Here is a 13,373-nt window from a genome sequence, read left to right as displayed (position 1 = left end):
TGCTGATCACTGATTTCAGTGGCGTGATGAGACGGATTGTGGCACAGGTGGAAACAGGAGAGCAGCACTTTGGAGCAGCCACAGTGGGAAGCAGATTTGGTGTGAGCAGCAAGCAATGATGGACAGTAGTGTGACATCCAGAGCTCCTTCTCCGTCCGCTGAACCCATCAGCAGTGTCTGACACTGTCCATCCCTGTCCTTGCCAGGCTTTTCCTCACTTGGCTTCTAGAATACCACTTTCTCCTGGTTTCCCTCCTACCTCTCTGGACTTTCTTTCTATATCTCTCTTACTGGTTCCTCCTCATCTCTGAAACGTCTAAACGTTGGCATGCCTCAGGACTCAGCACTTGCACTTCTTCCTTTTCTTGTCTACGCTCACTCCCTAGGGTGTTCAAGGGATTTGGGGACTAATCAAAGAGTGACCATGAGATGGCAGTAGCACACACATATTTTATTGGGTGATGGTGACACTCTGACAGTTTTGCATAGGGGTAGAGGGATGTCCCTTACAGCAAGAGTCTGTCCAAAGACCACACTACACGTATTGCTACTCAGAAGGAGAGGAGGAAAGGCAAGGATACCCCCGAGGGAGGGGAGGTTCAGAAACAAGGCTTTTGTGTCTAGGTGATGTTGCACAGCAGCAACAGCGGGGAGTCTCTGAGTCGGACAGCTTGAGGTTTGTGTTTTTGTATTTGGCTTTATTCTTCTGAGACAAGGTCTCACTCTGTCACCCAGGCTGGAGATCAGTGGCAGGATCTCAGCTCACTGCAGCCTCCACCTCCCAGGCTCAAGGGATCCTCCCACCTCAGTCTCCCATGTAGCTGGGATTACAGGCGCATGCCACCACACATAGCTAATTTTTGTATTTTTAGTAGAGACGGGGTTTCGTTATGTTGCCCAGGCTGGTCTCAAACTCCTGAGCTCAAGCGATCTGCCTGCCTCAGCCTCCCAAAGTGCTGGGATTACAGGTGTGAGCCACCACACTTGAGGTCTTATAACCACAAGCCTCTATGTTATCAATGGCCAACAGATGCTGGGTATAGTTTCACTGCGTAGGTAGCAGGAAGGCCCTGAATGGCTAAAAATTGGCTTAAAATTTGTTTTAAATAATTGGATGTGTAAAAATTTGAGTTTGGCTTTTGCAGTAATCAGCGTTAGCCTACAATGAAGAAATAATAAACAATCTATGAGCCAATACACAGAGGCCATCTTTGACTCATTTATATAACTCTAGGTGATCTCACCCAGTTTTAAGTCTTTAAATACCATCTCTAGGATGATGACTCCCACGTGCAATCTTCAACTCAGGCCTTTTCCTCCAGCACTGGCTCATATACCCAGCTCAACACCTCTGCTGGGTATCTATTCACGTCTCAAACTTAACAAGTTCATATCTGAGCTCCCCATCTCTCTCCTCCCAAACCAGTCCCTCCTGCAGTCTCCCCATCTGTTTTCCCAGGTGCTCAGGCCTAAAGCTTTGGTATTCTCCTCTTGTTCCCTCATGCCACACCAAAACCAGTAGCCCTACCTGTCAGCTCTGTTTCCAGAACAGATCTAGAATTCTACCACTTCTCCCCATTCCCAGTGCCACCATCTTGGACCCTGCCATCACAATGACCCACTAGGGTCATTACAGTGCCCTCCTTATTGGTTTTGTGTTTCTGCCTTCACTTCCCCTACAGCCATCTCTCAACCCAGAAGCCAGTGTTATTATAAACATAAAGCAAATCCTATCAGTCATCCATTGAGAACTCTCCAAATGCAAAAGCAAAAGTCCTTACCAGGACCTACAGAGAGCCTTGTGTGACTTGGCCCCTGCTGCCTCTCTAAGCTCACCTCCTACAACAGTCTCCTACTCTGGCCTCTTGTTCTTCTTCAAACACGCCAAACACATTCCCAAACCAGGGCCTTTGCACCTACTATTCCCTCTGCCTGAAATGTCCTTCCCCCAGGTGTCCACATGGCTCACATCCTTTCTTTAGGTCTTGCATCAACAGATACTTTCTCACTGAGGCCTGTCATGTATGTGAGTGTCAGGATCCTGGACTGCAGAATTGTAATTACTGCAATTAATTAATTATTTCAGCACCTGAAATCTCCTGATTATATTATGTATTTGTTTGTTTGTGTGTTTGAGATGGAGTTTCACTCTTGCTGCCCAGGCTGGAGTGCAGTGGCGTGATCTTGGCTCACTGCAACCTCCACCTCCTGGGTTCAAGTGATTCTCCTGCCTTAGTCTCCCGAGTAGCTGAGATTCCAGGCAACTGCCACCATGCTGGCTATTTTTTTGTATTTTTAGTAGAGACAGGGTTTCACCATGTTGACCAGGCTGGTCTCCAACTCCTGACCTCAGGTGATCTGCGCGCCTCAGCCTCCCAAATTGCTGGGATTACAGTGGTGAGCCACCCAACCGGCCTCCTGATTATACTATGTTTTACAGTGGCATGGTATGTATTTTCATTATGTAATAATAGAACCCTTTCTCTCCTCCTGTCCCGTCTCTGCATTATAACTCCTTCTCGATAAACTTGTCATGATATTAGAAATCATGACAATTAATAATTCAAATAAGAAAAGAAATCTAAAATTTAAATTACAGGTGGCTGCATCTGCACAAGGATTTGGAGGATGGGGCACTGAGGCCATTGTTTCTCATTGTATTAGATACCTAGGGCTGCCATAACAATGCACCACAAGCTGAGTGGCTTAAAACAACAGAAAAGTATTCTATTGCATATATGGAGGCCAGAAGTCTGAAATCGAGTTGTTGGCAGAGGCAGTGTTCCCTCTGACAGTTCTAGGGCAGAATCCTTCCTTGACCCTTCCAGTGTCTGATAATCCAGGCATTTCTTGGCTTGAAGAGGCATAGCTCCAATCTTTGCCTCTCTCTCCACATGGTATTCTCCTCTGTGTGTGTTTTTGTCTCTGAATTTCCATCTTCTTGTAAGGACACCAATGATACTATAAACGGGCCCAGTCTAATGACCCCATGTTAACTGCGGAGACCCTGTTTCCAAATAAGGTCAGATTCGTGGGTGCCAGCAGTTAAGACTTCTTCATTTTGGGGACAAAATTCAACCCATAATCCTCACTATAAGTCTTTCAGGACTACTTAATGTTTTTACAATGAACATAAATTATTTTGATTAAAAGTGGGAAAAGCAGTGGCCTATATAGTTCTTGACTTCTTCCTGAAGAAATGGTGGCACCCCCAGAGATCCTAATTGCACCATCTGAGCAGCACATATTGGGTGGGATTCTCTTGGATGTTTCCTTCATCCTTAATAGATCATCTACACCTTCATGTTTCCCTCCCCTGGGGTGTTTGCAAACTAAAATGAAAAGATGTTCTAATGTGCAATGCCTCAACAAGGCGGATGCCAGGGGGAAGCTGGGATCCAACTTCCAGCAGCTTTCCTCGTGAGCAGTGCCCTGTGTGTGTGTGTGTGTGTGTGTGTGTGTGTGTGTGTGTGTATGATTTGCCAGGCTGGCATTTGGTGCATTGCTGGGTTTTGTTTTCTCTCCTCGAGTGAGTAAATCACTTTTCACCTTGGGCCCCCCAATCTCTCTTTAGGAAAGTATTTTGTTTTCTGCTGGGCTGCAATAGGAAAAAAGGCAGAGACATTGTACTCTGTGCCTGTGAGTACATGTTGAGCATTTCCCAGTATCTTGTATCAGGATATATTAAGACAAGGGGTTGCAACTGCAGGTATATTATTTGTCATACTATAAACCTTGACTTTGGATGGTTTCTTAGATCATGGTCCCCCAGAAGCAAACCCTGAGACAAGTATTTGAGAAGCAGTATATGTGAGAGGTGATCCCAGGAAACACCAGTAGGGTCACCAGTGGGCAGTGGAAAAGGTAAAGGCAGCCAATAAAGGCTGCATTATCACGCAGGTCACTGCTGTGGCACCTGGGCATGATCCACGGAGGAAGTCTGGGAGGCAGTGCAGAATATGTGCCTCAGGGTCTGTCCACCTGAGGGGAGTGGGTGCTGGCCTGCTTTATTGTGAGTTGAATTGTGTCCCCAGAAAAAAATATGTTGAAGTCTCAACCCCTAATACATGTAAATGTGACCTGATTGGAAAACAGGGTGGTTGCAGATGTAATTAGTTAAGACGAGGTCATACTGGAGTAGGATGGGTCCTTATTTCAGTATGACTGGTGTCCTGGTGAAGAACACCAGGTTAAGAGACAGACTCACAGGGAGAGAGCACCCAAGTGCAGACGGAGGTGGCAGTGGGAGATCTGCTGCTACCAGCCAAGGAAGGCCTGGAAGAAGCAAGGAAGGAAGAAGCAAGGATGAGGCAAGAAACCAGGAAGAAGCAAGGAATGATCCTCCTTTACAGGCTTTGAAGGCAGCACGGCCTTGCTAACACCTTGAGTTTGGACTTCTGGCCTCCAGAATTGTAAGAGAATAAATTTCTGTTGTATTAGGCCATCCGGTTTGTGGTGATTTGTTATGGCAGCCCCAGAAAACTAGTACGATAGGTATTTACCGACCTCCCTTGTCTGCTATAAAAGCTACCTCCTCCAGCAGCCTTCCCCTCCTCGCACCCCCATCACCCACCCAAATCATTGTCCTTTGCAAACAGGCAGTCATGATCCAAGGGCCAGAAACAAAAACAAAAACAAAAAACTGCAGGCAGAGAGAAACCTGTGTGCCCAGGTTTAGGAAAATTTGCCATCAGATTTATAGCACTGATGGGCTCCCCATATGACGAAGCAGCAAAGCTCCTGGAAAAGTATGTCACAGAGGATTCATCTAAAAAGAATCTGGTTAAGTAGCACAGGCAGTTCTTCACTTAGCCAAGAGGAGGAGAACCAGGCCTTCCTTGACGGATAAAAGTCTTATGTGATTTTAAGTCTTATTTTTGCCATGGCTGGGGCTCAGTACACACCATCCCAAAATATGACTGGAGGAGACCACAATGTGTCACCCAAAAATATATCTCTTTGGCATATTTTGAGCTGGTTATTCAGAGAAACTGCAGACACAGGAATGGCTCTAAAAAGCTGTCCTTTTTTACACGGAAATTTACATCTAGAAAGGAAATCTACATTAGTAAAGTGTCTGCATCAGGAAGAAGGCTGCTCAGAGGTGAGGATCTCAGAAGGAAAGCTAATCAGCAGCCAGGGCGCCTTCCCCGCTCAGGAAAGCACACGGTCTCTAGTGAACCTGACAGACGACCAGATGGCCGCTGGCCTCTGTACGCACAAACAATGAAAGTACACGAAAGCCCATCATGAAGAAGGAAGACGGTAACAAAGATTCAAACGGCATGAAAAAGAATCTTCAGTTTGTTGGCATTAATGGAGGGTATGCAACAACTTCAAGCGATGATGTCAGCACAGATGAAAGCTATTCCTCTGAGTCAGATGATGAGTGTGATGTCACTGAGTAATATCCTCTTGAAGAAGAGGAGGTTGAAGACACTTGGGGAATGGCCGAAGGGCACCATGCCATTAACATTGAAGGTTTCAAGTCTGCCAGGGTGGAAGATGAAATGCAGTTTCAAGAACGCGAACCTGAGAAGGTGAAAATCAGAGAGAGGCATACATTAAGTGAAAAGATGTTGTCTGCTTGCAACTTACTGAAAAATAATATAAATGATCCCAGAGCTTTGACCAGCAAAGATATGAGGTTCTGTCTGAACACCCTCCAGCACAAGTGGTTCTGCGTGTCCCGTCAGAAGTCAGCCATTGCAGCCACTCTGGGAGACTACAGAGCTGCTTTTGAGGCTACCTCCCTGGATGTCCTCTACTAGGTCATCAACTTGGCAGATGGAAACGGCAACACAGTCCTCTATTACAGCGTGTCCCACTCCAATTTTGAGATTGTGAAGCTGCTGTTGGACACCCGCATGTGTAACGTGGATCACCAGAACAAGGGACTATACCTTCATCATGCTGGCGGCCCTCGCGGCTGTGGAAGCAGAGGACATGCAGGTTGGGGAAGAACTCTGGCTGAAAGGATGTGAGCCCCAAAGCCAGTCAGCTGGGGCAGATGGCCTTCATGCTGGCAGTCAGTTACTGGGCAGATCGGCATGGTGTAGGGTCTGCTGGCCAGTGGGGCTGAGGTCAACCTCCAGGAAGACAAGGGCTCCATGGCCCTCATTGTGCCAGCAGGCATGGGCACATGGAGATCATCACGCTGCTGCTGGCCCAGCTGGGCTGCAATGTCCACCTGGAGGACAACGATGGCAGCGCCATGCTCTGGATCGCTCTGGAAATGGGGCACAAGGGCATCACCGTTCTTCTGTATGCTCACATCAGCTTTGCAAAAGCCGCTGGGCATCCCCTAGGCTTGGAATGAAGCCACGGAGTTTCATTTGATTGATTGTATGCAAATAGCCTTCCATTTCCATGCCACCATTAAGCTGCTAACTGTTCCTGTTGGGGTGGCAGACGCTGAATGTATAGGTATTGTGCCTGAGCTCACCAGCAAACAGAAGCATAAAGCCCAGGGCTAACAGCTGAAGCTTTCGCAGTGCAGAGACTGCCAGCCTGGGCACACATGCCTCCTTTCTGGCCATCTTCTCTCTGTGTAGGGTTCACTTTAACCTACTCTGTGTTGCTGTTGAGTCTCTGCTCTGTTATATACAGTCATAGGGAATTGTGAGCTGACCTTACCCAAAAGTGCACCTTCTATTCCGTCTCTCCACTCCCAGACCACTACCACAGAGAAGTGTCAGGTTCTCATTGGCATCATGTTTTAAAATTTTTCCACAAATATTTACATTTACCAAATGTGGCACCATTAGAAAGCTCTTCCAAAATTCCATCCCAGCACAGCTTTGTTGATTTTTCTTTTGTCTCTTATTATTTTAAAGTAAGAAAGTTGATCATCAGTAACTTCAGCCAGGGCTAGATAGAACTCTCAAAAAGTATGAAACTTTCAAAAGAAAATATTTTCATTTGGTTTTATCTAGGTAGATGTAAACATGACTTTTTTTTTAAAAAAAGATTATATGAAATTGGCACAGTATTTTCAACTTTTGTATTTCATACTAATTAAAGACATGAAGAACTACATGTAACATTATCATATTTTTGTTAATAATTGCACAATTCCGTTTCTAACGATAAAGGTTGAATTGTGTTAGAGGAGTTGGCTATTTGCCTCTAGAGAAATATAGCATAGTTCTCTGTATTTATGGATTCCTTTATACTGTGTCACATTTACTTTGGTCCTACATGTATTTAAATGTTTGAAATGCCTTAGACTTTTGTCATATTTTCAGAATAAAATTTCATTAAGATCTAAAAAAAAAAAAAAGCTGCTGGATCACTTTGATTATCTAAGAGATTTTATCTGCGTAACAACACAACCTTTATTTATCATACAGTTCCTCCTGCTACCTTCCCATAACTGTGTCCCCCAGGAGCCACAAGCCCCCTATTCTCTTCTGTAGCTCAGGATGCTATAAAAACTTCAATCATCTGGCCCTTCTGAGTGTTATATTTTGTGGGACTTCTGGGCCTATGCATGTAATTAAAATGTTTTTTTCTCCTGTTCATCTGCCTACTGTCAGTTTATTTCATACACTTAATTATCCAACCTTCAGAGGGTAAAGAGGAGGTCTTACTCTCCTCTGCACCACCTTACAGAGAATAACTCTTTACCAAACTGTCAAAACAGTAGAAATCAACCAAGAAGAAGCCACCAAGGGTGAGGAATTAAATGACGGGTAAAAAAAGGAAGAAGGGGAATTGTCCAACTGTCTTGTCGTAAGAAGCTGCAGGAATGATTTACAGCAGCAGCAAACATTTCCTGTGCCACTGATATATACCAGGCACTGCTCTGTTTTGCATCAACTCTGTCATCCTTGTAGCAACTCAATGAGACAAATATCTTATTTTATTGATGATCTTGAGGTTCAGAGAGGAAAAGTAACTTGCCCAAAGTCAGAGCTACTTAGTAACAGAGTCAGCAGAGTAAGAGCTCTATCTTTCTTTTTTTTTTCTTTTCTTTTTTTTTTTTTTTGAGACAGGACCTTACTCTGTCGCCTAGGCTGGAGTGCAGTGGCACGATCTCGGCTCACTGCAGCCTCAACTTCCAGGGCTCAAGTGATCCTCCCTCCTTGGCCTCCTGAGTAGGGAGGGACTATAGGCACACAATACCATGCCTGGCTAATTTTTAAATTTTTTGTAGAGATACGGTTTCGCCATGTTGCCCAGGCTGGTCTCGAACTCCTGAGCTCAAGAAAACCACCCTCCTTGGCCTCCCAAAGTACGGGGATTGTAAGTGTGAACCACCATGCCTACCCTCTATTTTCTGAGAGAGAGTCTCACCCTGTCACCCAGGCTGGAGTGCAATGCCTGATCTCGGCTCACTGCAACCCAAGTAGCTGGGACCGCCACCATGCCCGGCTTTTTTTTTTTTTTTTTTTTTTTTGTATCTTTATTAGAGACGGAGTTTCACCATGTTAGCCAGGCTGGTCTCAAACTCCTGACCTCGTGATCTGCCTGCCTCAGCCTCCCGTAGTGCTGGGATTACAGGTGTGAGCCACCGTGCCCAGCCGCCTCTATCTTCTTAAGGAGTAGAAATCCGACAAGACCTGAGGGGCCAGAGATCTGTCTGGACAGGCCAGATGTTTTCACTTCCACCCTGGAATTCTTCCCCTCATCCAAGCTTTCTTCTAAGCCCTGAAAAATGAACTTCGGCTGGCTACTTCTAGAGCTCTTTACATAAAGGAATTTTTAAAGTAATATCATATGATTGTTTTTGAAAGAGGTTCTTCAAGCCCCTGTAATCTCTCTCAGCATAGGGGAGTAGATATCTTTTTCTAATCTATTTCTCTTTATATCCTGCACATTACTTCAAAAGGTTTGCTTTTTTATCCTATTATGCATCCAAAACCCAACAAATCCTAGAGCCATCTTCTGCAATTTACTTCAAAGAATAGATTTGAAAAGTCACACTCCTCCCTCTTTGCCCAAAAGAAGCTGAGAACAATGAAGCTTTTGGTCTCAGGTGAATCTTTTATTATTTGCAACTGAGACAAACATTTTTCCAAAGACAGTAGCACAGTCATTGTCACAAGCATGTTAATATGTCTATTTTGCGGAAAAGAATATGCTACAAGTCATGCAATTCACATTTTCAATAGCATTCTGGCAAAAATTAAAGACATTTCCAATTGTGTCAAACATTTAACGAATAGTAAGTTCTACTTTCTGTCCTTGGATAGATAAATGGTGTCTTCTCAGTGAAGTGGTGAAAAACAGATCATGTGAGGGCTGCTTCTTAACAGTGCCCTCTGCTCCAATGACAGTCAGCCCCTTTGGCTGAATTTCTCAGCTATCTTCTGTAGTTCCAAATCCATTGCAGCCAAGTTTTCAAGTTCTTTTTTCTGGAAAATACAGAAAAGTGGAGGCATGAGGTCCCGAACCAATTTATTTTGCTATAGTTGGATGGAGTACGAATGGAAAGGGGAATTTTAGGCATGTTGGAAGCTACATTAGTCAACCTACATCAGTAACTCTCAAAGTGTGGTCCCCTGACCGGTGGCATCAGCCAGGAACTTGTCAGAAATGCAGAGTTTGGGGTCTCACCTGCGACCTACTAAATGAGAAACTCTGGGGGCTAGGAATCCCTCATGATCCTGATGTACATTCAACTTTGAGAAGGACAACCTACATAATCAATATTAGGAAAAAAACATTGTTTGGGTAGGTACAGCTCCAACAGTGTTACCTCTCCCAGATATAAATTTCTGACGGCAGTAGGGCATGAAATAATAAAGATAGCAAACTAAAGCAAGTAAACTTCTCTATCACCTATTCTCCCTACCTCAGGGAGAGAGTGATGAACAGACAGATGACCAAGGGAAAGATACCAGAACAGTAGTTGTCAACCTTGGCTGAACGCTGCAATCATCTGGAAGCTTTAAAATATTCTAATGATCAGGCAGCACTCCAGGCACTAAGTAGACAGAATCTCTAACAGTAATTTTTCATGCTCTCCAGGTGACCCCAGTGTGCGGACAAGGTTGAGAAGCAATGCGACCGAGTGAGGTGGGCAAAGATGTGGACGATGGCTAAAGGTAGGTGGAAACCGACCCCCAAGGTGGCCTCCACTCTGTTACAAGGTCACCATTTTCATAGTGATTAATTCCCACCAATTTCTCCCCGTTAATATCGGATAGTCTTGAACATAATGTGCTAACATTGACCAAAGTAAGTAATTTTAAACAGAAGCCCCACACTGTACCTCGTCCTCTGTCAGGACTGTCTGGTCAGCCCTGTCCTTTTCATTTTCTGTCTCCTGGCGGGTGCTTATCGGCTCCTCAGAATCATAAAAGTCTGGAAACTCGGCTGACTTCTTCCTGTAGTGAAGGAGCTGGTCCAGTTGGGCCACCCTGTCATACTGCCTTTTCAGGTCCAGCTTGGGGACCCTGGCGAGGTTTCTCTTCTCATACCCCCAGTTCACATCCTCCGAGAAGGGCTTTTTCTCCCACCAGTCATAGTTGTATTCTGGGAAGAAATTCTTCTCATTCAAGGTCAGCTCATTTTCCTCTTCACCCTCGAGAAAATTGTCATCCATGTTGTCTCTTCTTTCAAAATGGCTGCTCTTCCACTGGAGAGGGTCGTAGTATGGGTTAAACAGTTCCCCTAATCTCTTCCTCTTTTCAGCTGTGTGATGGGAGCCATATTGTTTATCTTGAAACCTCGCTTCCTCCCTGTTTTCTTTAGTGTCCTGCAGGTCTCCCTGCTGCTGCCACTTCCCTTGGGCTCTTTCCTCACCATAGTTGAGGTAATTTCTGTCCAGCTCTTTCCACGCACCTTGTGGACGCCTCCTTGCCTTGTCCATCTGGCTTTCTTGGACACGGTGGTGTCCTTCACCCAAGAACCTTTTCTCTTCTCTGGCGTCAGACATGAAATAGGCACGTGGCTCCCCTCCCCTGCCTCTGTGATGGCGTCCCTTTCCCCGCTCATGGCCCCTCTCTTCCTCACTTTCTTCACCATATCCATGTGCCATCTTATCAAGCTCTAAGCTGGGGTAGTTTCTCTTGTCCTCCTCATCCCAACTCTCCTCACTCTGAGGTCTTGGAGCCCTGTATTCCTCACTTCCTCTGCCCCTATAGCGCTCCCCCTCCAGGTCCTCGGGGGCCTGGATGCCTGGATAACTCTTTATTTCTTCTCCATATTCGGGTTCTTCCTCTGAAGCCCTGTAGTGGGTTGAATGGTGGTCCCTCTTTTCCCCTAAACTGGCCATGCCGACGTTTGACTCCTCAGATTCCTCCAGGGAGTGTCCGTTTTCCTCAGAGGGAAGACTCCCTCCTTGAGAGGACCTGTCAGGCCTGGTCCTCCCGTGGTGGTGTCTGGGCCTCGTGCGTCGTTTGTCCACCTCAGAGGTGGCATCTTCCTCACTTTCCTCAGATTCTTCCTGACTTCCGGGTTGGCCTTTAGACTCCTGGGGGTGTTTCTCCTGGCTCCTTGCCTCCTCTCCACTCTCCTGGCTACTCTTCTCCCGGCTATGCGTCTTCTCCTCAGCGTGCCCGGCAGCATGTGTTTCAGATCTGGCCACTAACTCCTCTTTTTTTACAGCTGAAGCCTGGTTTCTTTCATTGAGGAAAGCGTTTTGTGTCTCTCCTGGCTCTTCAAGGTGTTTCTCTTCACTGCCATCTTCCCCTTGCTCCCCTTTTTGATAGTTCTCTCCCTCCTCCTCCTCCTTATCCTCTCTCTCACTCTTCTCAGAATGGCGTGTCTTTACTTCTTCGGAGACTTGGCTGTTGGAGGGATAGAGGCTCCGCTGGGGCTCATCTGCTCGCTCTCGGCTGTGCCCGCCTCCCTCTGCCCACTCCTCTGTGTCTGCCTTTGTTGGGCCTTGGGCGTCCTCCTCCTCTGGGGCTCCTGCCTCCTCCCTGCTGGAGGACCCGTGGGCTTCCGAGGCATCATCTGGGTCTCTTAACAATCTTACTTCAAACTTTGTGTTTTCATTTTCAGTTGTCTCTTTGTCTTTGACGTCTTTTCTACCTATAATGAAAATGAAGAGTAGGTATAACTTCAGAATTGCTTGTGGTTCGACAAGCACCAGCCTCAGTAATCACTACAAATCCTGATGACATTGAAAATTGCTTGGATAATTATTTAAATTAATGAAGAATCTACTCAGATTCCTTTTGAAAGTAAAGGCTATGAAAGCTCCTTGACTGTGCTTAAATTTAGTAATAAACTGTCTATATTTTTATGTCTTCATAATACCCAGCCAGCTTCTCTCATTGGTACTGCCAATGATCAAACTGAAATCCAGATATGGATTTATGAAATATTAGAATTTAGAAGCAGAAAACATCTTAGAATTCATCTAATCCAGTCCAACCTCTTCTTTTTGCAGACATTGAGACTCAGCATGGTATAATCCAAGACCATTCTTTCCATATTTTCTTCACATAGGAGTTAAAAAGTCGGCAGTATGTGAATAGCTCTAACAATTATCCAGCTAGATAGCTAACTAGCCAAAATAAGAAATATCAAGATTCAAAGGAGGATTTAAACATTTGAAATGATTAGTTTATATCAGACTTTTATTATCCAATCAACTGTAGACTCAACCTAGCAGTATGTGATCTATAACTTAGTAGCTGGTGATAAGGGTGTACATTTCTTGCCTGAGAAAACTACACATCAGTGGAAAGGGCCATTTCTTTTTTCACTCAGGTTCCATGTACCCAACATGCTCTCAGATGTTGGGAATAAACTTCAGCACAATGAGTTATCTTTGTGTTTCCTGAGTCAGAGTACATGGTATAACTGATATTTTAATTGAATGCTGTTCTTGTCCACCTTTTCCAAATATCAATAGCTCCTTTACTAAACCCTCCTTAACTCAAGGACACCCCAGGAAAGGAGATAGGCAGTTAGCACTGTCTCAGTTGTTAGCTGGGAGGGCTTGGATTTCAACCTATGTCACAGAGTTCAGATAAAATGCCTGAAGCCAAGGCCACTGACAGCTTTGGGTCTACACTGCAGGCACTGTATGCCCAAGTGCTGTTGAGCACTTCAAATGTGGCTGGTTTGATCTGAGACATGCTATATATGTAAGATACACATCAGACTTCTGAGAATAAAGAATAATGTGAAATAATCTCAACAATTTTTATATCATTATATGTTGAAATAATATTTGGATGTATTGGATAATATATATTTCAAATAGATCAGATATATAAAATTATATATCAGAAAAAATTGGATAAAAATAAAATATATTATTGAAATTAATTCCACCTGTCTCTTTTTACTTTTTAAATGTGGCTACTATAAAATTTGAAATTATATTTGTGGCTCACATTATATTTCTATTGGGTCGCACTGATAAGTCATTTTGAAATGATATTTGCAAAGTGGAAAAAAATTACTTG

General features: G+C 44.7%; 1 protein-coding gene and 1 pseudogene across 1 annotated transcript in view; one reads left to right on the top strand and one right to left on the bottom strand.

The window, feature by feature from the left end:
* Window positions 1-4,992: 4,992 nt before the first annotated feature.
* Window positions 4,993-6,319, top strand: LOC126964124 (KN motif and ankyrin repeat domain-containing protein 1-like; annotated as a pseudogene).
* Window positions 6,320-8,968: 2,649 nt separating this feature from the next.
* Window positions 8,969-13,373, bottom strand: part of CHGB (chromogranin B) — an 817,086-nt gene continuing 812,681 nt past the window's right edge. The window contains exons 5-6 of the mRNA XM_050745210.1: window positions 10,220-11,985; window positions 8,969-9,359 (exon numbers count right to left, since the gene is read on the bottom strand). Coding sequence (XP_050601167.1) covers window positions 9,282-9,359; window positions 10,220-11,985 — 1,844 coding nt within the window. The 3' untranslated portion in view covers window positions 8,969-9,281. The remainder of the gene's footprint in view (window positions 9,360-10,219; window positions 11,986-13,373) is intronic.

This window comes from Macaca thibetana, chromosome 10 (assembly GCF_024542745.1).
Source record: "Macaca thibetana thibetana isolate TM-01 chromosome 10, ASM2454274v1, whole genome shotgun sequence".
NCBI classification, from domain to species: Eukaryota; Metazoa; Chordata; class Mammalia; order Primates; family Cercopithecidae; genus Macaca; species Macaca thibetana.
This window is presented reverse-complemented; position numbering and strand designations above follow the sequence as displayed.